Here is a 24,761-nt window from a genome sequence, read left to right on the forward strand (position 1 = left end):
AAAAACCCCTCGTGACAGATAGGGAAAGAGGTACGTATAAAAAAAGCATGCATTCACATATAGGATACTATGAGAGGGAGGCCCATGGGAGACCCCCTTAGAGCCAACCTTGGGCAAGATGTCAAAAGCCACCCCGAAGAGAGTGTACGGCATTGGGCTGGCAATGCATTCAAGTGGACCTGGCCGACAAGATGGCCAATGAAATCCTACCTTGGTTATACCCTAAATATGGGAGGGGACCTAGATGGTCAAGATCAACGACGGCATATAAATGTCATGAAATGAGAAATAACAGAAAAAGAAAATGAATGAAAGGAGGGTTTGAAATGCCATGTGGTCTTGGGGTAGTCTCATGCATTTTTATTTTGCATGCTTGCATCTTTGCATTTTTAAGTTTGACCCCTATTTCGAGTTATTTAATCATTTATACTTCAACAAGTATCGGACCTAAGAGCTTGGTCTCATGGTCCATCATCATCCCCGCATATGGGGCAATTGGAGAATTGGACTCTTGTCAGAAACTGTTTGACGAAAATGCCACAGATATTCTTCATCGTGGAATACAATGATGGATAAACATATAAGGTGCAGTCAGCCCTACGAAGCATAGATGCTTTTTCGAAGATGGAGGCCACAGGCCCGAATCCAAATCATATCACCGTGTTGGGAGTTTTATCAGCTTGTGCAGAACTGGTGGATCTTGAATTCGGACAATGGGTTCGGACCCATTATATCGATAATTCTGCATTCAAGATTTAATAGTTTACGTGTTAAGAATGAGCTTATAGACATGAATTCAAAGTGTGGGCGTGTGGATTTGGCAATGGAGGTTTTTTTTATGCTATGGAGACTAAGGACAGATTGTCATGGATGGCGATGATTTGTGGTTTGTCAATCAACAAGGAGAGATTGCATTTGAATTGTTGGCAAGGGTGAGTCCGGACGATGTGACCTTCATGGCGGTGCAATGTGCGTCTAGTCATGGGGGAATAGTAAAAGAGGGACAACGATACTCTGAGAATACGGTGAAGAATTATTGATTGAGGCCGAAAATTGAGCATTATGGATGCATGGTTGATATGATGGGACGAGCGGGGGACTTGTACTCAGTGAGGTGGTTCGTCGAGACCATGCCAATGGAGGCAAATGCGGTGGAGTGGAGGAGTTTGCTTGGTGCTTGTCGAGTTCATGGTGGAGCACAAATAGCAGAATGGGTTGAGAAGAACATTGAGGAGATCGATGGCCGATGACATTTGTGTGATTTCGTCGAATGTTTATGGAAGATGGGGTGAGGCGGAGAGGGTGTGAGAGTTGATGAAGGACATGGGCAAGAGAAAGAGATGGGGCTCCATTTCTCTGCGTGGGTGAAAGAGAGAGAGCTGATGATGTTTCATCTTTCAAGTATAATTTATGGAAGACGGCTAATATTGTTACAGTTATCTCTGTTCTTTATGTACTTTCATGGTTTCGTTTGAAAAAAAGTGCAACCCACAACTGGGTTTCAGCTGTTCATGATAGAGAACTAAAAGGTTGTACGAGCTTCACAACTTACCAAGTGAAATTTGCCAGTTGGGTTGAGCCGGAATCTGAAGAAAGTTACAACAAAGGAAGAGAATGGCCAATACATAAATCAACCCTCTTCTAGATCCTGTGCGATGGCAGACAAATTTCTACAAGTTTCGTCATTATAGAAACTATTAGCTTGTTAACCAGGGACGCGTTTTGGGCTACCTTCGAACTTGATGTAACTCTTTCAGGTGGAAAATATTGGTGGCAAAAGTAGCCGTAGGATCCAGTGGTTTATTGATTCAAGCCATTCCATCCGCTGAGCCCTGCACAAGTATAAGTGGGGTTTATGGTTTACTGAAGGGTATAATAAACTGAAGCTGAGAGATATCAGAAAAGCATCCTTCTCCAAATTCCTCGATCTGCAGTTGATAAATGAAATATCACTACATAAATTCACAAAACAAAGCATAGGCATATGGCAAGCCTTCAGGTGGTCTAACAAGTAACAAAAATAAGAAAAGAAACGACTCTTTCATTTCATTGTAATGTACAATACATGAGACAGATGACACTCAGTCCCCTCTGCGATTTTTCTTGAAGTAATCCTGTAACCACTGAACTGTACAGAATTTTAATTTTTTTTTCTCCGAGGATAGCATTCACATCCGCCTTCTTTTTTTCCTTTTGCAGCCCCAAATAATTTAATCCTACAGGTTATAAATATTTCCACCGTCAACCCAATGCATCTGAACCTGTACAGCAGAGCTCCATTCTTCAAAGTGGCAAACACTTCTTTTATTTGTATTTGAAATGTGCCCAGAAGCCACAAGTCGGAGCTCTGCAAGGATTCCATAAGGGGTGCAACACGGGCTGATTTTTAGGAATTCAGGTTGAGCTTTTGCAAAAAAACCGAGTGTTCGGGTTGATCCAATTCATATTTTAGTGAAAGCTCAACCCGACCCTGCCAAAGTTGCCACCCTTAGATTCCACAGTTCCATCTGAGATAGACCATGACACTCAATCTTGCAGCCCATATAACCATGATGAGGAGGTATTTCCATGGTCTTCCAGGCTTGGCAGCACCTCAAAAAAGTACATGTGAGACATTCAGTGACTCCCTTTTACCTTGGCCGTGTTCGTGTCTGATTCCATCTTTTGTCCACGTTTTGCCCCACAAAGTCAATTAAAACTCCTTTGATTCTCCCAGATATGACCGCATCAACCGAGCACTCAGCCGCATCGTGCTGAGTAGACCAGGATTTGCTTTGGCTGCATTTTGACCCGCATCCACATTTTGAAACACTGGTGTGCATGCTGCTTTAAGTCTGGAGACGCTCATTATCCAGAATTGCTCATTAATGGGTATCTTGCTCAAAATTTAGAAGTAATGACGCTCAAATCCCCAACGTGCAGAGAAAATCCGTAAAATCACCAAAGGTCCAATTATGAATCTCTCTTGCATAACCCAGCTAAATTTTGCCTCTTTCGTGGTTTCTCTCCCGATTGTTCCAAATCATTCGAGGAATTATCCTCAGGCGGCTTTAAATTTCTGTAACTATCATTTCTCGAAATCACTGTATTCGACTTCTCGTCATCTTCTAATTGTGTGGCAGGTTTAGGCTCTGGAAGAATCTCCATGTGTCTCTGTCTCAATCCTGCCATTCGTGTTACCTTCATGTTAGAGGAAGACTTACCTGGCAGTGGAGTATAAACTGATGCCTTTGGAACCAAGAAGTCTTTGGGGATTGAATCCATGTCTACAAAACAGTTCCTTGCCTTAGCATCTAAAATCAATGCAGCCCAGTCATCAGATTGCATGAGCGTGTTGCCATTGCCGATGACCTGCAAAGAATAAGATTCATGAGTAGCTAATACATCTGCATCAAAGATTCAAAATGGCACTTTCCAATTAATATTTGAAATAAGACAAAAAAAAGAGCGGCGGGGGGGGAGGGCAATGGGCAGAGTGTTGCATGTAGACACGGACGGAGAGTCAGAGAAGAACCCCAAAATTTTAAAAACGGGGGCACGGCTAAAACAGAGAGTGTGCGTGGGGGCGCAGGACCGGGACGCGTGCGCGTGTGCATACAATGAAAAATTATTGGACTAAGAGTTTGTTTAGGGTTTTAGGTTTCAAGGAGGGGATATAACAGTAAATATTAGTTAAAGAAGAGTTATAATAAAATAAGAGTTTAAAAAAAAAGGTTAACATGATACTTAATAATAAAATAGAATGTCACACTTGACACAGTATAAAAACATATCGACATGTGCACATTAAGTCTAACACTTCTAGCAGTACATTTACAAATGTCAAGGAGTGTTGACATGCGTGCCGGACACAACCCGACATGTGTAAACAATATATTCAAAGTATCAGATAAATTATAGGGGAAAAAAAAAAGCATAGAAACCTTACCCAAAGAGCTCTCCTTGCACGAGTAAGAGCAACATTCATGCGACGAATATCGGCAACAAAGCCAACACCATGATTTGAGGCACGGACACAAGACATGACTATGACATCCCGTTCCTGGCCTTGGAATGCATCCACAGTATTAATATATAGGTCCTTGCCTTCTTCTGAATTTAAAACCTCCTCAAATTCCCGTTGTAGACACTTAAGTTGCAATTTGTAAGGCGTTATTATGCCAACGGAGACCTTGTTCCGACCATAGGATTTCAAAGTCCTCTGAAGATGATCGTACATCCGCAGACAAAACTGTGCTTCATGAACATTCTGATATGAAACGGACCCACCTTTGTGTGACTCTCTTCCATGTGTAACATCATAAAACACGTAAGGTTTCAATAACGGGTCCTTGTAGTAGGTCTCATCAGATAAATTGGCAACACTCTCACTGTCAGTTAGACGTCCTTGGTAAAAGTACCTAGATGGAAAATCACGGATTTGAGGGTGCATCCTGTACTGCACTGATAACAACATCGTAGGGCACCCCGCTTGTTGAAACCTCTCAAAAAGGCTTCTACTATATAGTAAAGTCCCAGCGGCCTTGCTAATAACAGTAGCGGGAAGCTGCTGTGGGTCCCCAACAAGAACACACCGAGCAGCACCAAGAGAAAGAGGAGGGAGAATCGCCACCTCACTGGCCTGGGCTGCCTCATCAATAACAACCATATCAAAACCGTGAGTAAGCCGAGAGAATAACTTACGTCCACTACTAGAAACCGTCGTAAAAACAATCTCAGCCTCATTTGCGAAACTTGCTTCGAGATTCGCGCGAGCTTCCTCCAAGTTAAAATTGATACCAGCGCGAAACTTGGGTTCTAAAATGAGAAGGCGGGACATTTCTACCAAAATTTTATCTCTTCCCTCTACAACTGCCGCAAGATTTTGCAGCAGTGTGTCTCGATTTTGGTCACGAGCGACAAGAACATCAGGGTCCACACCAACAGCCCCTTGAGATCGACCGGCTGCAGCTGCAACATTGAGTTCGCGCTGAAGAATAGCAATCTGATGTGAGAGCTGAGCTTCATGGGCTTTCAACTGGTGCATACAACGTATAATTTCCTCACGCCCTTTAACTAAAAGTTGTTCCGTTCTCCTCTCAACAGAAACAGCCTGAGCCGCACGTGTTTGTGTATCAACGCCAACTCGAGCCACATCAGGTCGATAGACTTTCATCTCACCGTCAATGAATCCACGATCAAGAACGCGTGCTAACAGTTCATCTGTTGCAGCATTTGATGGAGCGCATACTAGCATTCGAGGTTTTGGGCAAAGTTTTGGCAGAGTGCGGAAAAGGTTTTGATCCATGCTCTGCAAAACCTCGTCAATGGATCCTGTGATAACACTCTCGGAAATGCTCTCGTTTGTTTGTTTGTAGCTTTCGGGAGCAAGTTTCTTTAACAGTGCGGTGTAATAGTGTTGGTACTGAACAAGATGGATAACATTTAGCATTCCCCAAACAGTGTGTGTTTTGCCTGTTCCTGGAGGGCCTTGAACCAGGGTAAAGGGCCAAGGATCTTGCCTTTTTGTCATTCCAACACCATTTGTACCGGCAGCAGTATGCATTGCGGCCCACTGAATAGCAGCCAATTGGGGCCCATTGAAAGTCCTATGAAGATGATCAACAAAATTTGATGTGAAACACACGGGCATCGCCGGAGGCTGTTCTCCGTATTTAGGAAAGTGTTCTGGACTAGGCTTAAGAATTGCATTTTGCATCTGTGCAAGCACAAAACATCATCCAAAAAAAAAAAATTATCAGACATTGTTCATGCTAAAGTTACTGAAATTACAAAGCTTTTATTTAATAAACTTGGAGATGGCTGTCACCTGCAAATTGAGACGATGAAATGCATGTAGAGCAATATATTCACGTTGAGTAGTTGCAAGGGAACCGAGCACAGTTAGATACCAGATGCCTTTGGGCTGAAGTTTCCTTAAAACATGGTCACTGCCTATCTTGCTGAAAATTCATTACTTGAAAATTAGGATTTAGATAATAAAATATAGCCAGAAACAGATTAAAAAGGCACATAATATCTAAATAAAAAGACAAGTAAAAAGTATAAGAGCAATGATGGAATGAAGGGCGCCCTTGCAAAAACCAGCTACAAGGGCGCCCCCATTGGTCAATTTCAGCAAAGTCAAAGTGGTTTCCACTTTTTCCTGCACCATCAACTTTTTCTGCGCCATCATCAATGCACTTTACTGAAATTGACCAATGAGGGCACCCATGAAGCGGGTTTTTGCAAGGGCGCCCTTCATTCTATCATTCCTCAAAGTATAATCATTAAAATTTTATGTTAAAAATTTGGGAAACAGAAAACATTTCCAAATGCCCGTGGCAGTAGCAAAAGGCAATGAAGGAAACTAGAATATTACCTACTAGAATCATATGTATCCCCAACATAAAAATGTACAATGGCCCCAGGAGGATCGCGAGTATCAATAGGCGAATGTCGCCTAACTGTACCTGCCACCCGTCCAGTAAACTCGGGATCCACATCCTCTTCACATGAACGAGCATTGTTGTTCCTTTTAGATCCGGCTGCTTGACAATGTACCAATTCAGGTTGTTAATTCTGTGGAAAATAAATGTTTAAAGTACGCAAAGATGGGTAAACGAAAAAAATTGCTCATATACAAACCTGCCCCAGGCCTGGGTGTTGAAAGAGTTGCAACATCGCCCTCCTTAAAGGCCCACTTGCATTCATGTACGGGAAGAACTATCGCATCATACCATCCTATGGTCAATGAATGAATTAGTGTTAATAAATATATTAAAAAAAAAGAAGCTTGGGCAGTCTCAGTAACAAGTACTTGGCACACGGCAATTAAATTATTAAATTAAAGCAACGGGAAAGCACAGTAGTGTTGCATCAATCCTTCAGCTGGAAATAGTAAGCGACTCTAAGCAGCTATCTTGACCAAAGAGTGGAGAACTAATACATGCTTTGATCACAGTTCCAACCATTAAACATTGCAAACACTTGCGTACAATCTACAGATCTCTTTAATGGACACAGATCGCCTTCTTGAAAGAAAGTCACAATTACGCTCCTCCTTGAAAGACACTTGTTGGGCCCCACTTTTGCCTTGTTTACATGATCAGATCGGTTGATCTGAATGGCAACCAGGGACGGCCAAAATCCATTGAGAACACCTTAATTGGATGACTGTAAGCCTTTGATCCATCTAGCCTTGATCAAGGCTCATTTAGGGTTCACCCTTCATTTAGGGTTCCACCAATAAAAGCTGAACTGTTGATTTTTGTACCCCTTTATCTAATGCATGGAATGTCTGTTTGGGATGAGACCAAGACCATGTCGGGCGCCTCATGATGTTCTAAAAGATCAACAGTCTTGATCTCATAGAGATGGCCCATGTGCCCATGTCCTATAAAGTTGCCTTTTATCATTGATCGTAAAAGTGAATTTCTTCATAATCGTTCCCTATTAAATTTCCAAGCAAGCAAAGCAATTCTCTTTTTGGACGGGCAATGGGAACTTTGTATGTTATCAGCTTTGACCTCTCTACGAAGTGTCACATTTTAAAGCCATTTCTATATCCTAGTTAGTTTCAATTCAATGGATCTGAGTTTCTATAGATTTGAGTACATAACTACATATTATAGGCACGCAGTTTCTTTAAGTGTATATGGTCATACCAACATACTTTCGTTGATAAAGCGAGATTCCACTAGCTTGTGTAAATGATGGGGGACCATCCACAACAAGAAGGCATCCAAGTGAGGATCCATCAATTCAAAGTGGCATTTTTTTATTTTTTATTTTATCTTGTGTATTTTAATCAAGTCATTGTAAGCTTGTACTAAAGTGTTGTAACAGTTAGAGGGTATCATGTGTCTATCCTTCATTAAAAGAGAGCACCCATGTAGTTATACTCATCTCTCCTCTTCTCTTGCCATGTGTCACCCAAGTAGTTATACTCATCTCTCCCCCTCTCTTAAAAGAGGATTCTTTGTACATTATTTTAGCAATGAATGATGAAATGAATGAAAGAATTCAATCCTTGTTCAAGTGGAAGTGATTTCCTCCCCTCTTGATCATGGTGTGATGCCCTAGATCCAACCCTAGATCCAACCCTGGAGTAATTCCTTGGCAACTACTGGTGTGATGCCCTAGTGTCTATCCCATTCCTTCGTAAGATTAGATTTCTCTGTTTATTATTCTTCTTTTATCTTCTCTTTTTATTCTACTTCTCTTCTTTAAATCCCAATTTTCCCCTTTCTCGAATTATTGCCATTGAAACCCTATTTTAGATCAGTTTCAACCATTTTAGTTTCAAAACCCTTGGTAGAAATCCCTAAAGAGTTTTGGACCCTAGATCTAGGCATTAAATCAGACTCATTCCCTTTGCTTCTCCAATCTCCTCTCCGCGCCTAGGTCATTCTGCATCAGTTTGGTATTAGAGCAAAACCTGGGTTCAACCTGTTGCAGTAAGATTCCTATAGGGAGGATGACATATATTCAAAAGAATGAAACTATGTTAATGTTATGGTGATAACTCTAAGCCTTCATTTCTAGAGAAGTGTCTCTTTTCTAGCTTGGTGGTGTGACTTCATTTAGAATCTATCTAGATTGGTGACATGCTCTTCTAGTTAGGATTTAACTCAAGCTAGGTTGGGACGACGATACAAGATAGAAAGATCTCTAAGAGACTGATGAACCATTGTTCAATGCTAGATGGAAGAGGGATAAGATTTCTCGACTCAATGGAGTTAAGTTCTTTCATGTAGGAGAGTATGATGATGAACCATCTACAACAAGAAGGCATCCAAGAGAAGATCCATCGATTCAAAATGGCTTTTTTCATTTTTCGTTTCATATTGTGTATTTTAATTAAGTCTATTTAAGTTTGTATTAGTGTGTTGAAACAGTTAAAGATTGACATGTGTCTATCTCTCATTAAAGGAGGGCACACAGGTAGTTATGCTAAGCTCTCATCTTCTCTTGTCATGTGTAACCCAGGTAATTATACCCATCTGTCTTCTCTTGCCATGTGTCACCTAGGTAGTTATACACATCTCACCCCTTCTTCTAAAACATGGTTCTTTGTATAGTATTTTGGCAATAAATGACAGACAGAATGAATAAAAGAATTAAAGCCTTGTGCAAGTGGAAGTGATTTCCACCCCTAAGTTTGATGCCTTAGATCCAACCTTGGAGTGATTTCTTAGCAACAAACGGTGTGATGCCCTAGTATCTTATGCCTATCCTAAGATTAGATTTCTTTCTAATATCTTTTTTTATCTTCTCTTTTTCTTCTACTGGTGTGATGCCCTTTTTCCTTATCCCTATCCCAAGATTGGATTTCTCTCTCTAATATCTTTTGTTATCTTCTCTTTTTCTTACACTGGTGTGATGCCCTTTCTTCTTATCCCCAACACCCACCCCCCTCTTGTGTTGTCCTACATCAATAACTGGCAAGACTCTCGCATAGTTGTGATCTAGTCATGAATTAGTTTTCTTGACACATCAAAACTTTAGGATTTGTTAACTGCAACTTAGCCGATTATGAATATAGCAAGAAAACTAAGAAAAGGGAAGTGAAGAGGAATAAACACAACATCAACTAACATGGGTCAATGACTGAAACCATTGTTGCAAAACTCCCCATGTCAATTATAGACTAACACAAGTGAACTTCATTTTCCCTCGGTCAAGTTATCACCAGAGTCTATTTTTTCCCGACTGAGTCAATAAAAAATCCTTTCGAGTCACCCAAGTTATAAAACTAACCATATTGATCGTTGACTTGACCAAGTCAACTCGGTTTTACCTTGGCCTAATTATGATGCAGAAACAAAAGTAAAGATGGCAAAAAAAAAAAATAGAAACTTGAAAAATACAAGGAATGGAGAGAACAAAACTTCCCATACAAAAATGAGAACTGAAAATCAATCTATCAACCACTTGCACACCAGTAGCTAACTGTGATGAGATCTGGGATGAATCCCAGAAAACCAGAAAATAACTTGAGAAAGCCGGTTAAGAGAGAGAAGCAAACTGCATGATTGTCAATAGATATTCAAACCAATATAACCTAACCCAGCACCTGAAACATAAACAGACCATGGTATTACATATTGTCCGACACTGGTATGTTTCGAACAATATGTACCTGATTTTAAGGTCATCGATAGGATCGTACGCACCCATATATTGGGTCTGGATTATGAATTTCAAAGAATCGGAGGATACAGTCCAATATAGTCTTACATTCCACATGCGTGTTGCATGCATATCACAAAAATGAGCACAATAGGCTTCTTTTTTTTTGAAAGATGACACACAATTGGGTTTTCAAAACCCTGTTTTTCTTAATTCCTTTTCAAGGCTTGGGGAGATTCCTAGAAGGATATTTGGGATTCTCCTCTTAAAATCTTCAAGAAAAAACACTAATCCACTGATTAACAAATTGAAGCACTAGACCATCCACTTTGTGGTTTTCATCTTCGAACTGAGTGCTGTTGTTATTTAATAGTTCTACTAATTTTTATTAATTCTAAAGTTGCTTATTATTTGAGAAAATCTTAAAATTACGAAAACTACCTAGATTTGGAATGCTAATTGTCTATAGGGATAGATCTAGGCAAGTATGGGCTAAATCTTAAACGTATCAACGTGTATCATAATAGCAACTAGATCACATCAAACTTCGCATTATGCTAAATCAAGCCAAAAATAAATAATTTTTTCACTTTTTTAGTTTTTTTTTTACCCGTCCATTTTAACCTTCACAAATCGAAGGGTTGGGATGATCCTATGGAGCTGAATTTTTGGGCACCCTATCTATGTCAGGGCCCATCAAATGAATGGTTTGCATCACCCAAACAATATGGGACCCATTGTATTTTGGCCGACGGAGTAGATAACGTATCTACTACTTGATCAAGTAGAAGCATTGTTCCCTTTTTACTAATGCAAATAAATATTGACTTAATAATCTTTGCAGCATCTGCGGGAAAGAATAGAGTCAACTGAAGAAGCTAAATGTATACCAGAACAAATCAATGAACAATTAAAAAAAATCATAATAGTAACTAGATCGCATCAAACTTAATATTATGCTAAATCAACCCAAAAATAAATAATTTTTTTACTTATGCAATCAATATTAACTTAATCCTTTGTACAAGAAGTACAAATTAAAGAAAAACAAAGAAATTTGGTGTTCTGTCACATGCTCCAAGAAAGGCCCAATATAAGTTAATGTTAAGCAAGTTATGCTCCAAATAAATTATTATAAAAGCATACCTCTTTCTCGCCTCTCCACACTTTTTATGCGGACCATTACATGTGCATCTCTTGAAACTGTTTCTGTGAATTCCTCCAAAGTGCTATATAGCTGTGCCCGACATTCCTCAAAAAGCAAAGGCTCGAATACACTCACATACTCTTCTACAGATTCGAACCGGCCAGGGACACATTGAAGCTCTTTCTCTTCTGATATTCAAAAGATGATTATCGTTATATTAACATATAGACGGGTAACCACTATCTGATATGCCATTCATTTAAAAAAAAAAAAAACTACTACCTGATATGCTCTCAGAAATAAACAGAGAATAACAAATTATGAACCCAATATCTAGATATTGGGAAGAGTCATGCAATTTGGCTCTTGATAAGGAACAAAAAATATTTACCAGGAAGCTTGGTTTTCCAAAACATTCCATGCTCCCTCTATATTGGGCATCTATTTCTAGGACCGAAGGCACAACATACTGACTGAATCACAAGAGAAATTTTATAATCAATCATTCCTATCCTACATGACTAGAGGAAGAGTACATTAGTACCTGTTTATAAGAATAAAGGTGATATTCAGAGTTGCACCAATTACCGGGGAATTAAGCTAATGAGTCACACCATGAAGGCTTGGGAGAGGGTAATTGAGTATGGACTAAGAAAAGAGACTAAGGTGTCAGAGAATCAGTTTGGCTTCATGCCCGGACGATTGACTATGGAAGCTATCTTCTTGATTAGGCAGTTAATGGAGAGATTTAGAGAAAATAAAAAGGACCTTCATATGGTTTTCATTGATTTGGAGAAAGCGTATGATAGGGTTCCGAGGAGTGTTATGTGGTGGGTCCTTGAAAGGAAAAAAGTGCCTACTAAATATGTTGATGTGATTAAGGATATGTACGATGGAGCAGTAACTAGTGTCAGAACCATGGATGACACGTCTGGTGAGTTTCCAATTACAATAGGATTGCACCAAGGATCAACTCTAAGCCCTTCTCTTTTTACGCTAGTTATGGATGAGCTTACGGAGGGTATCCAAGATGAGGTGCCATGGTGTATGTTATTTGCAGATGACATAGTATTAACGGCGAAACCAAAGCAGGAGTAGATGCTGAGTTAGAGTTATCGAGAACTACTTTGGAATCCAAAGGTTTTAGACAAAGTAGGGACTAAGACAAAGTATATGATGTGCAACTTTAGTAATATAAGGAGGCGGGACAAGGATGTAGTAAATATGACTGGACAGGAGTTACCTAAGAGGGATATCTTTCGCTATCTTGGTTCAATTCTACACAAGGAAGGAGAGATTGAACAGGATGTTAGCCATAAAATAAGAGCAGGTTGGTTGAAGTGGAAGCTTGCCTCAGGAGTTCTGTGCGACCGTAAAATCCCTACCAAGTTGAAGGGAAAGTTTTATAAGACAGTTGTGAGGCCAGCCATACTGTATGGATCAGAATGTTGGGCCACCAAGAAGCAGCATGTGCATAAGATGGGTGAAGCGGAGATGCGAATGCTTAGATGGATGTGCGGCCACACAAGGGTAGATAGAATTAAAAATGAAGACATTCGTAGAAAGGTTGGGGTGGCACCAATTGAGGAGAAGATGAGAGATCACCGCTTAAGATGGTTTGGACATATCCAACGTAGGCGTTTGGATGCTCCGGTGAGAAGAGGCGACTCGTGCCAAATTGATGGAGTAAAAAGAGGTAGGGGCAGACTGAAAACAGCTTGGGTAGAAACAGTGAGGAAAGACTTGATAGCTAGGAACATAACAGAGAACTTGACCTTGGATAGATTAGAATGGAAGAAAATGATCCACGTAGAAGAACCCAACTAGAACCAGGATTAGAGCCGGGTAGATTCCTTTCACCTTCTTCATGAATTTTTTCTAAAGGATTCATTTAGCCGACCCCAGTTAGTTTAGGACAAAGGCTTTGTTGAGTTGAGTTGAGAATCATTCCTATTAGTGTCCTCACTTAATGTTTTTCTGTCTCATGAAAAGTTTATTAGTTTCCTAATTATGCCATTTCTTCTTGTAGTTCACATCAAGAAGTTTATTTTAGTTCTCTACTCATATTTATGACTGATTTACTCATCATACTTAGGGCAACAATTCTCTTCGTTTAGTCTCAACTCAACTAAGCCTTTGTCCCAAACTAGTCGGGGTCGGCTAATTTTCTTCGTTTGGCCAATGCATATTAATAAGGGAAAACGGGAAAGTTCCCATTGACGAAACAAAATATCATATGAAAGCTGTATAATCAAAATCCTGATCTTTTGGTAAATCTAAATATGCATACTCCATAGAGTATTCCAACTCTTTATAATGCACTGAATTGATGCTAGGGGTCTAAAATTTAAATTCTAAGGGCCTGTTTGATTCAGGGTTTAGTTTTCCCGGCTAAAACTAAACTCCGAATAAATTGTAATTCGTTATTTGGTGGGCCTTCGTCCCGTATCGTAACAATCCTCGTTGGCGGTTTTATCCCAAAAAGTTAGCGCAAATGAAATTCCAGCGGGGAGGTGGAATTTCACTACGCTGGATTGTAGTTATTTGGGATAAATATCGTGTCCCTAATTTTTAGCCTCTCTAATTTTTAGCCACGTGTAAAGAAATGTAAGACAATTTTTACAAACCGTGGACAGATATAATTCAGGATGGAAAACAAATGTTTACAAACAAAAGATAAAAATAATTCAGAACATGCTATTCCTGTCAACAGGAGGGCGAGACAAGTGCTTATTCCACGTAAAACCAATCCTCAAATCAAACAGGCCCTAAAGATTTGTTATGGGCATATTTATTCATGTATTATCACCGAGATGGATTATGACTTCTGTTGTTCTTTAAAAAATATAAAGAATGACGACTACAGCTCATAGGACCAACAAGAAAATACCGACAAGAATAAAGCAGTTCAAAACAGTGTTTAAAAACGCAGATGTGGGTCAAAATGCGGCCAAGAAAAATCCTTGTCAACTCAGCGTGGACGCGGCCAAGAACAAGGTTGAGGTGGTCATAACTCGGAAGAGTCACAGTAGTTCTTATTGACTCTGTAGGGCAAAACACAGAACGCAGTGGCAAAATGCAGAATGCGGCCAAGGGAAAAGGGAGTCGTCGACTAGGGGGAGTCCACGATGACGCGGGGGAGTTTTAAAACTATGGTTCAAAAGGAAGAAGTTGCAGGAGACATTCACAATGAAATTTCATATCTACTGAATACAAGCCTCGGATGATAGATTCAAAATTAAATGCTTAAAGAACTCCATTACTTTTTAGTATTTGGTAGGCAATGTATGGTCAAGGTCATCAAAACATTAGATGTTAATCAACTGACGCTAACTTCCTGACCCCTACAACTTTTCACCCTCTGATGTTGTAGTTGTAGGGCCTAACCCATGATTTTTTATCATATCAAAATATCAAATACTCAACAAAATACCACGTAGAGTGGCTAAAATGGGGTTGACCATATCAGCCCCATTGTTTATACTCTCTTTATGCAGTATTTGACTTACAAATGTAGAGAGAGTAGACTCTTGGTGTATATATTTTTGGGTTAAATAGTTAAAGCATCTTTAGAAGGTTTCATTAAATAGAGTGTGGGCATGGGCATGGGCATGACAATCCATGTTATCCCATTATATATATCAGATATAAAAGATTGATATATAATACAAGTAAAACTTGGGTTGAGTCTTGACCTCTTAGCTCCTGGCTTTAGGTTCAAACTTCGGGCCAGCCCCAATCCAACCCAACTGGCTGGCCCCCTACACATAAAGCCAAAAAACCAACATACACTCATAACAGCTTTATTGATGTTTTTGTTACAACCAACTTCTAGTAACAAAATAAATCCTCTACCCACCAAGGACCAATGCAAAATTCTTCACATCCAACAATAACATGAAAATAGTTTCCCCTCTTATGACATACACAACCCATATGCCAATGTCACCAACAAAGGCAATAAATTTTCTATCATGGTTACTTGGCTCCACATTCACAAAGAAACACATTAAAATCAACAAGTACAACAGTTATATTACTGTCTTAAACAATGCCGCAAGGTGTTCATATCAATATTCCCTCCTTATCATTGAAATAAAAAGTAAAAACTAAGGTTACTAAAATTATGAGATGATAGCATCATAGCTTCTTAAGGGAATACGGTCAAACAAGTTGAAGCAAAAGAACAATTCTCTGCCCGCCACCAACCAAATTTGGACGCTCCCACAACATTCAACAATACAATGAGCCTTATATGTGATGGGGCAATGGCCTACGCCACCCCAACCCTGATGCCATCCAAACAAAAAAAGAATAAACTTTTTTAAAAAAAAAGTCCATAATGCCAAAACACTAAAGAACAAGAGTATAGCTTTTCATAACTAAATTTTGCACCAAAGTTGACTTGCTCTCATATGTTAACACTGTAAAGGCAATATTTGCCGAAGATAAATCGTAACCCAACTAGAATTACAGAGTAAGTGAGCTCTCAGGCCTAAAATAATCAGAAGGCAGTCATGTAACAGTGAATGTGGAAGGGTGATTCAGAAAGAAAATAATTAAACACAATAAGCATTAATGATTTATTTTACCAATCAAAAGAAAAAATAAGCATCAATGATAAGTAAGATTTCCATAATAAATGAACCGGAACCGGTTAAATGGTGTTGCTGCTCTCTTTTGAGGCAATCCCAGATCAATTGGTTTTGGAGGGCTTCTCCTGTAACCATGCTGGGGTGATTTTGCTCTCTCTTGTGCGGAAGGTAGCATGATCAGCTCTGCAGTCATGAGACCAAGGCACACTTTGCTACAGCCAATATCAGCTCAGGATTAATACTATGCTGGGATAATCACCTTCTGACTGAGTACAATTCCCTCAGTGTTGTTCCATTGGCAAGCAAGAGGGCTGACTTTCCCTGGAGGATTGATGAGCTCTACAGAGAACATTGGATGGTGTTTAGTTCTTACACACATTCAATTTCCTCTTGAGGAATCATTGGTGAAATACTAAAATTGACCCCAGATCATTGTTTTAGGATCCCATCCATCTTAGGATTCAAATTCGGTAGCATGCCATCATTTCATTGCAATAAAGATTTATTTATCAAGAGAAAAATCAAATGAAATGTTTTAAGAATATGTCTGCCACATTTAATAATCAAATTCTTATCACCAGCAAATCAGCTTGTGTGCTAATCAAAATCATCAGCCCAACGGATTGCATAAAGAACAGAGAATGAGAAAAGACTATAAACATCTAACAAAATTAGTCTGATTCTGGGTTTAATACTTAAAAGTGCCCCAAAAAAACAGAGCAAATACAATTCCATTTTCAAGGATTTGAAAAGAAAACAAAACTAATTTTCCATTGTGTATAGTAAGATGCAATTAGTCAAAAATAATCGGTTTGGTCATGAACCTTGATAGAACTACAAGAACACCAAAGAAGTAAGATTAGGGTGTCATCAACAATCCGTAACGACAACCAAACCAAAACACTAAAGAAAGAAAGCATGGTATAAAAGACCAACCAATCAAAAGAAAACAGATATGCAAGTTCCAAGTTGAATAGAAATATATCAGAGGGGCAAGTTGAATAGAAATATATCATGAGGAAATCAGTCTGAAAAAGTCTAAATCCAACAAATCACAAGAACAGAGAATCTACAGAAGGAAAGGTACAACTTCCAAACCTGGATGATGCCAGAACTTATCGCTGGTCACCTCCCGAATAAGACGTTCCACTGATGTGTCTTGATAGAGTGTACTGTTTGCAGTTTGCTTTTTGAAAGGAAGACATTTTTTGGTACCAGATTTCAAATCCATATTTTCCCGGTTTTGACCAACCGTGATCGATTTTCTAGTTGATACATGCTGATTCTTGAGCTGTCTTGAGTCTGTGGGTTGCTTCCATGAACCCTGTCTAGGAATGTGATTTGGATATGCCTCCACAGAAAATTCACTTCCACTGTTTGGCTTCATAGGCAGAACTTCAAATCCTGGATTTATATCCCCATTGCATTCAGCTCTATGATCATTAGACTCCAAGGGAGTACTTGCATCACTACAAATTGGGTCTTCTAGCCTTTGTTCTTTGGTTATAGGCTGCCCCTGCCTTTCCCCTGTGTGATCAACTAGGGCTGGACTAGCACGAAATGTTTCCTTAACGGTACGAGTGGTTACGGGTGATGAAAATATTTGTCTCCTAGGGGTTGATGTTTTAATAGGCCCCGCTTGCTTAACATCCTCCAAATTCAGAAACATGGTCTGCCTGCTCCGTTTTTTTCCTAGCATTGCCTCCTTGTGCTGGTCAAGCTTATGTCTCTTTACGGGATTATTTGCACACTTTAAAGCATGACTTGCTTCAACTCCTTTTACATCTTTTTGTTTCACATTTAAGAAAGATTCCTCTGACCCATTAGGAGTCGCATCTCCTTTAATATTACTATCTAAAGTCGTGCTATTGCTATCCTTAGTGGCATCTAGAACTTCATCCTTGACACTGTCAGTGAGCCCAACACTGTGACAAACATCCTTGACACTGTCACAAGCAGAAAGGACAGTTTTTTCACCCACTCCTTGCTTTTTTAGAGGTTCATTATCGTTAGTGATTATTCCTTCGCGCTTAGCACTAGCACTGCCCCCAAATGGACCAACATTACCCTCCATATCAGACCACTCCCCTTCTTCTCTTTCGACAGCTTGAGCATCGGTAATACCACAAGTCACCAACTTTGTAACTTTCTCTTTAGATGTTGAGGCGCGATCGGAAATCAATTCTGCGGCCTTCTGTGTAGCACACTCTTTAAATCTAACAAAAGGCTGAAAGCCTGAAACAGAGGATGCGTGTGAGAAAGAACGGTTATTGAGCATCCCTTGAGAACCTTCCAATGATACAAACAAGTCAGAGGGAGGAGGACTTGACGAAGGGAGCAATTTTTTAGGCTGAAAACAGAGGACATCATTGGTTTCTTCTACCTCTTCGGTAGGGATTTCGTTGAGATCAAAGAATGGTCTTCCTCGACACCCCATTTCATATGTAATGCATGCAAATTAAACTGTGCTGCTGAACAGGGATGTATGGTGCTCTTTCGGGTTTTCTTTTAAATGGAGAGGCACGTGACATGCCAACAGTGGAGCCAGAGAGTATAGAGCCGTTAATACGATGGAATGCTCATATGACTTGCCAAATGACAGCATCACTGCAAATCAAGGAAAAATTACCAACTAAATAAGCCAACAAGGGGAGAAAAAAATGAGCATGGCGTGTATACATATAGATAGATAAAATAATGTGTCAATGTAGCCAATTGATGTAGAGTATGTTCCAGGAAAAAAATCTTCAACAAGACCAACATCCATAATATGTTTTTTTTAATGGTGAAAATTTCATTAAAAGGACCGAGATGGTCAAAATATACAACATCCATAATATATAGTTTAATCAAATGACATTCATCAAACTCTCTTCATATTCTCTATAGAAAGAAGCTAAAATACGGTGATGCTTTGAACTGGGAAAAAAAAAACCGTTAGAAATAAAATACAGCCAAGAACAGAAACCCCCAATCACGTATTTCCAAAGAACAGAAACATATAACTAAAGTGGTTTTCAACTTTACAGGTGATTGGCTAAAAAACAAAAAGATGATTATTTCATAAAATGGAAAAGCATCAACTCACTTTGTTAATTTTATCTTTTATCCGTCTTTCTATATTTTACTAAAATAGCTCCTTCCACCTAATACTACAATAGTTTCATTAAATACGAGAATAGAGATCTTATAACAAGAAAAGACCCATTTCAGTGAGAGGAATAAGTTCCTAAAGACAAATAATATCTGGTCAAAGAGATCTTATAACAAGAAAAGAAACATTTCAGTGAGAGGAATAAGTTCCTAAAGCCAACTAATATCTGGTCAAAGAGATGGAACAAAGGTATCTTCTGTTGGCAGGGGCGCCAAAGCAGAGAAAAAGAATGGCGGCATAAAAAACAATAACAATATGGCTGCCCTTTAACAAGCTAAAAGGCTTCCAGAAAACCAGCCAAACGTATTTACAGACAAAATTAATTAAAAAGCAACTTTGGTAATTTGGCAATCCATTCTAACATCAACAAACCATACCAAGATACTACAGCTATACCTAATGTTGATGTTTTGGGCAATGATGTCGCAGCTATTACTCAGATGTTCTAAGCACCATGCAGATACTACAAGAAACAGAAATAATAGAGGACACAGACTAATACTTGATTAGTTGTACTGTATAAAATGGGGAGGAGATAATAAAGTATCTCATCAGGTCCACACATGATTTCTTCAAACATCAAGTTGTATACACATTCGGATTTTGGCACTGTTAAAAGGAATCCATTTTGAAGTATCCAAGTACGCTTAAGTAGGAACTCTTGCATAAAAACCCCAAGCAAATAAAGCACTGTTATAAGGGAAGGAGAACATTGAGTAGGAACAACTATTATGATAAGTCCATGAACACAAAGGATCAGATTGAAGTAGTTTGTAACAAAAGTGACTGCCATAACTAAGCTCAAATGACAGAATAGTTATATGAACGGATCACATGTATCACCATCAAGGATTGATCCGGAAAGAAATACAAGAAAAGGCAATCACAAAAATAAGCATGATAGATGAACTCGGCCTACAATTTTACATGCAAAAGTTATTGAAGAGACACAGTATGCTACTCGCTTCCCTAATTTCATGAAAACTGTTGCTCTTAGAAGTCAAAGAAAGCCCTAGAGCATGGAACTAGAAGTCCTAGCAACACCTTCTCCCTGGAACCAGAACAAGACAGATTGTCTTTGATTCTCTTTAACAACGGTTTGAAAGAAAGAGCGAATAACGTGACTTGACTAAGAAAGAGTAGAAGACCAAGATCAGAAAGTCTCGCTTTGATCTCCTTTAGCAACGAAAATGCTTTACCAAAGACCAAGCTTTCAAACAAAGAAAGAGGGTATTTTGATTGGGTTATACTATGTTAGCTCCAGGGATATTTCTAGTTAAATAGCTACCACTAATCTAAGATCCAAACACTTGACATACCAATGCATCTCAAAATTCGATGGCAAAAAGTTGTTCCCAATTTCAACACATAAGAACCGAATCAAACCAAGGTTACCTGGAACGCGGTTCGTTCCGATACGTGGTACGGGAACGGGTACGGGGTACGTTGGTAGCCCGGTACGTGGTACGATGAGGGTAGGATAAGTCGGTTGGCTATTTCAGCTCGCAAGTCGATTTGGAGCGCAAATCTAGGTCGCTCTGGTACTCTTTATATATAATTTCATATATTTTTACAAGAATATCATTATATAGTCTATACTACATATATTTAATAAACAAAACCAAAAGCCTTGTGTATGCCATTCATATATATATATATATATATATATATATATATATATATATATATATATATAGAGGAAACTGTTGGTGCGCTTAAGCTCACCAAACTTTTGGTGAGCTTAAGCGCCCCAATCACATGGGGGCCCACTTTGTTAGGTGATCCAAAGCATTCATTTTAAAGTCCCTTACATGGATAGGGGGTGTACCAAAAATCAGCTCCTTAGGATCATCCTAACCCCTCCATTTGTGGAGGACAAAAATGGACAGACACAAATCTGCCCATTTTTTGTCCTCCACAAATGAAGGGGTTAGGATGATCCTATGGAGCTGATTTTTGGTACACCCCCTATCTATCATAAGGCCTTTAAAATGAATGCTTTGGATCACCTAACAAAGTGGGCCCCCATGTGATTGGGGAGCTTAAGCACACCATAGGTTTGGTGCGCTTAAGCTCACCAACAGTTTTCTCATATATATATATATATATATATATATGAGGAAAGTGTCTCTAGTCTCTCCCCTAGATAAGCTTATCTACTCCTCCCTTTAAAAAAACACAGTGGGCCCACGCTGTTTGGATGATCCAAAGCATTCATTTGATAGGTCCTAACATAGATAGGGTGTGCCCAAAAAATCAGCACCAAAGGGTCATCCTAGAACTTCATTTTGTTGGGCACACCGTGTCCAAAATGGACGCATATAAACGTGGACGTTTATATGTGTCCATTCTGGGTACCACTAGGCACCACAAAACGAAGTTCTAGGATGACCCTTTGGTGCTGATTTTTTGGGCACACCTTATCTATGTTAGGACCTATCAAATGAATGCTTTGGATCATCCAAACAGCGTGGGCCCACTGTGTTTTTTTAAAGGGAGGAGTAGATAAGCTTATCTAGGGGAGAGACTAGAGACACTTTCCTCTATATATATATATATATATATATATATATATATATATATATATATATATATATATATATATATATATATATAATGAAAATTCCAGTTCCAATCCAATTCATAATATATAAAATTTGAAGATCTTCAAATATCACTAAATTAAGTACCAACATATATTGCATTCTCAATCTTAAATGAAAGCAAATAGAAAATAACTGCCCAGTTCTGAAATAAGAACATAAAAATATGAACAAACTAATAATTGTGGAACTCTCTTTTCTTAGTCCACCGAAGTGTTCCCTCTCTCTATGTATCTCTCCCTTTCGCGCGGGTTGCCCCGGTCGCCATTTTTTGGTGATCCGGGTTGCAAACGACCCACGTTTCGGGTTGGCGACCCCAGATCGCGGGTCGGAGGGTGGGATGGCGATCCCGGTAACTTTGAATCAAACCAATCAGATGCCCCTACATCAAAAATAAAGATACCCTAATCAAACAACCTAAATCTACTCTTCAACATAGGCACAACAGATCAAAAGCAAAACCGTCACAAATCCGACTTTAAAAGTGAAGAATCTCCACAACCTAACCCCAAATCCAGCAATTCTCTAACGATTTTTCTAATCAAAGCTCCATACAAGCTCTATACTCCTCTAAATCCCTCTTTCCCTATAAAAGAAAACCCTAAAGCCTAGAAACAAATTCACTGCAGAAACAAACACCGGATTCAAAAACGTTGAACAATGAACGCAACGGATGCCTCAATTCAAACATAAATCCCTCATACTCCAATAAAAAAAAACTGCATTAAATGACAAAACTAAACAACATCAAACAAACAAATCAAATCAACAAAAAAACAGCTTTGATAAAGGATTTCCACTAAGGATCTTAATCTACACCTATAAATCCATCTTTCCCTATATAAAACCCTAAAACCTAGAAACAAATTCACTATAGAAACAAACACCAGATCCCAAAACGTTGAACAATCCACGCAATTGAAACCTCTGATTCAAACATAAATCCCTCATATACTCTAATCCAAAAACTACATTAAATTGCAAAACTAAACAACATCAAAGAAACAAATCAAATCAACAAAAAAAAAAAAAACAGCTTTGATAAAAGATCTCCACTAACGATCTTAATCTACACATCAAACTAGCATCTATCACATCAATATAATAAACCTAAAATAAAATGAAAAACAAATATTTAAATAATGAAAAGGAAAAATCAAAGATTTCTAAATAAGAAACGAAAACGAAATCTTACCTATGCGAAGCTCCGAGTAGAAAAACTTAGAGAGAGAGGGAGAGAGAGAGAATGAGAGAATGAGGGGTATATATAGGAAATAACGAGGCCAAAAATGCCGGCCGGAAATTTCTCCCGTACCCGGAAAATTACTCCGGGGGAATGACATTTGGTCTTTTTAATTTTTTATTGGGGAATGATGAATTCGCTCCTGTCGTAGGATAATTCACACCACTTATAACGTTAAAGTCTGCCACAATTAATGTTAACAGGGGCGCGAATTATCTTATAAGGGGTGCGATTTTACCATCTCCCTTTTTTATTTTATTCACTCATTAGTCATCATAAAAAAATAATAATAGATGAAATTTATTCCTCATCATAGACTCCCTATCCTCCAATAAATTCTCCATTACCTCCTTGAATTTTTTAAGTGACAAAAAGGCCCTTATGAGTTAGGGTTAATTACTGAGATTTTATATGTCGTAAGACGGTATGGTCTAGTATTTTTCAAAAAATACTGTATGGGCCAGACCATAGGATGATCCAAACCGTCCGTTTGGTGGGCCACAACATAAATAGGTTTGTGGCCCATAGGATGATCCCAACTCTACGATCTAAATAGGTTTCCATAATAAGCAGTTCATCCCTCTTTAGATCGGAGGGCTAGGATCATCCTATGGTGAAAGAAGTACAATACTTTTTTTAAAAATACTGGAGTATAGGGGCTTACATCTTATAAAATATAAGGGTTAACTGTGTATGCATAAAGAGAAAACGGTTCCTACACATATGTGTAGAGAGTTCTCTACACACTAGCTTAAAATACAGTGGGGGCCACATTGTTTGGGTGATCCAAGCCATCCATTTTAAAGGCCGTCACATAGATAAGGTGTCTACAAAAAATCAGATCCATAGGATCATCCCAACCCTACGATTTGTGGAGGTAAAATGGATGTCTTTAAACCTTCACAAATTAGTCCATTTTTTGCCTCCACAGTTCGAATGGTTAGGATGATCCAATGGATTTGATTTTTTGTGAACACCCTATCTATGTGAGGGCCTTAAAAATGAATGGTTTTGATCACCCAAATAATGTGGCCCCCACTCTATTTTAAGCTAGTGTGTAGATAACTTATCTACACATGTGTGTAGGAACCGTTTTCTCATGCATAAAAGTAAAGAATTTCGGACTTTACCAAATTTCAGAACTTCAGTTCGAAATTTTGAGAAAATGTAATTTTATTTTATTTTTTTTAAAAAGGAAATGTTACCAAATTTCGGAATTTTGGTCCGAATTTTCAAAATGAATTAAATATTCTTTTTCAATTTTTACCAAATTTGGGATTTCGGTGGGGTCCGAAATAGGTACCGAAACCGAAATTTAAAAACTTGAGTACGACCTATGACATTTCAATGGACGGCCCAACTCAAAGCAAAATGTGACCAAGACTTAGAAATTGGATCTAAAAATCACTCCGAAAAAAGGATCCGAACATATAGGTAGATACGATCCGAAGTGGATCCATGGACACGCCTATTTGTTTATATAAGATAAAAAGAACATGACAAGACATAGGTAGATACGATCCGAAGTGGATCCATGGACACCCCTAATTGTTTATATAAAATAAAAAGAAAATTTAAAGATCTCTTTGTGGTCCCACCATAAATGTGTCACGTGGGGCTAGTAGAAGCGTTGATATGGTGGTAGGTTTGTACAATCAATAGCCTAATGTACATATCTTATTTGTACGATTGAATTACAGTCATTTGATCATGGCTTGCATATATGGACGGCCATCAACATTCCCTATGGAAGATCCCAAAAGCCCCTTTTGATTTAACCATTAAGATCATTCAATTACCTCCATTTTAGCGGGCCCACCACAAATCAACGAACACCTGCGATGCATATTTATGGGCCCCGGAAAGCCTATTAATATTTTTCCAAATATTAAAACATAATATCAAA

At 38.8% G+C, this 24,761-nt stretch overlaps 1 protein-coding gene across 2 annotated transcripts; it reads right to left on the reverse strand.

The window, feature by feature from the left end:
- Window positions 1-2,021: 2,021 nt before the first annotated feature.
- On the reverse strand, window positions 2,022-22,856 carry LOC143858190 (putative helicase MAGATAMA 3). Of its 2 annotated transcripts, none has more exons than XM_077368829.1 (8): window positions 22,808-22,856; window positions 16,954-18,462; window positions 11,260-11,448; window positions 6,628-6,723; window positions 6,362-6,527; window positions 5,810-5,942; window positions 3,929-5,698; window positions 2,022-3,351 (listed from the first exon to the last, which is right to left on the reverse strand). In XM_077368829.1, the coding sequence occupies exons 2-8, from the start codon at window positions 18,290-18,292 to the stop codon at window positions 2,953-2,955; spliced, it is 4,092 nt and encodes a 1,363-aa protein (XP_077224944.1). In that variant the 5' UTR covers window positions 18,293-18,462; window positions 22,808-22,856; the 3' UTR covers window positions 2,022-2,952. The 2 variants fall into 2 exon arrangements, with proteins under 2 accessions (XP_077224944.1, XP_077224945.1); XM_077368830.1 differs by lacking the exon at window positions 22,808-22,856 and adding an exon at window positions 20,405-20,544.
- Window positions 22,857-24,761: the final 1,905 nt, after the last annotated feature.

The sequence above is a fragment of the Tasmannia lanceolata genome, unplaced genomic scaffold (genome assembly GCF_043159265.1).
Source record: "Tasmannia lanceolata isolate RefF3 unplaced genomic scaffold, GAP_Taslan_0.1 ptg000025l, whole genome shotgun sequence".
Taxonomy (NCBI): domain Eukaryota; kingdom Viridiplantae; phylum Streptophyta; class Magnoliopsida; order Canellales; family Winteraceae; genus Tasmannia; species Tasmannia lanceolata.

Bases quoted from the DNA above. Each gene is read 5' to 3' on its own strand.
- LOC143858190 (XM_077368829.1), bottom strand. From the start codon at position 18,292: ATGGGGTGTCGAGGAAGACCATTCTTTGATCTCAACGAAATCCCTACC. The intron at 6,724-11,259 runs GTATGCTTTTAT...CATTGACCATAG, and splicing joins TGTGGAGAGGCGAGAAAGAG to GATGGTATGATGCGATAGTT. The intron at 6,528-6,627 runs GTTTGTATATGA...ATTGTCAAGCAG, and splicing joins AACACCCAGGCCTGGGGCAG to CCGGATCTAAAAGGAACAAC.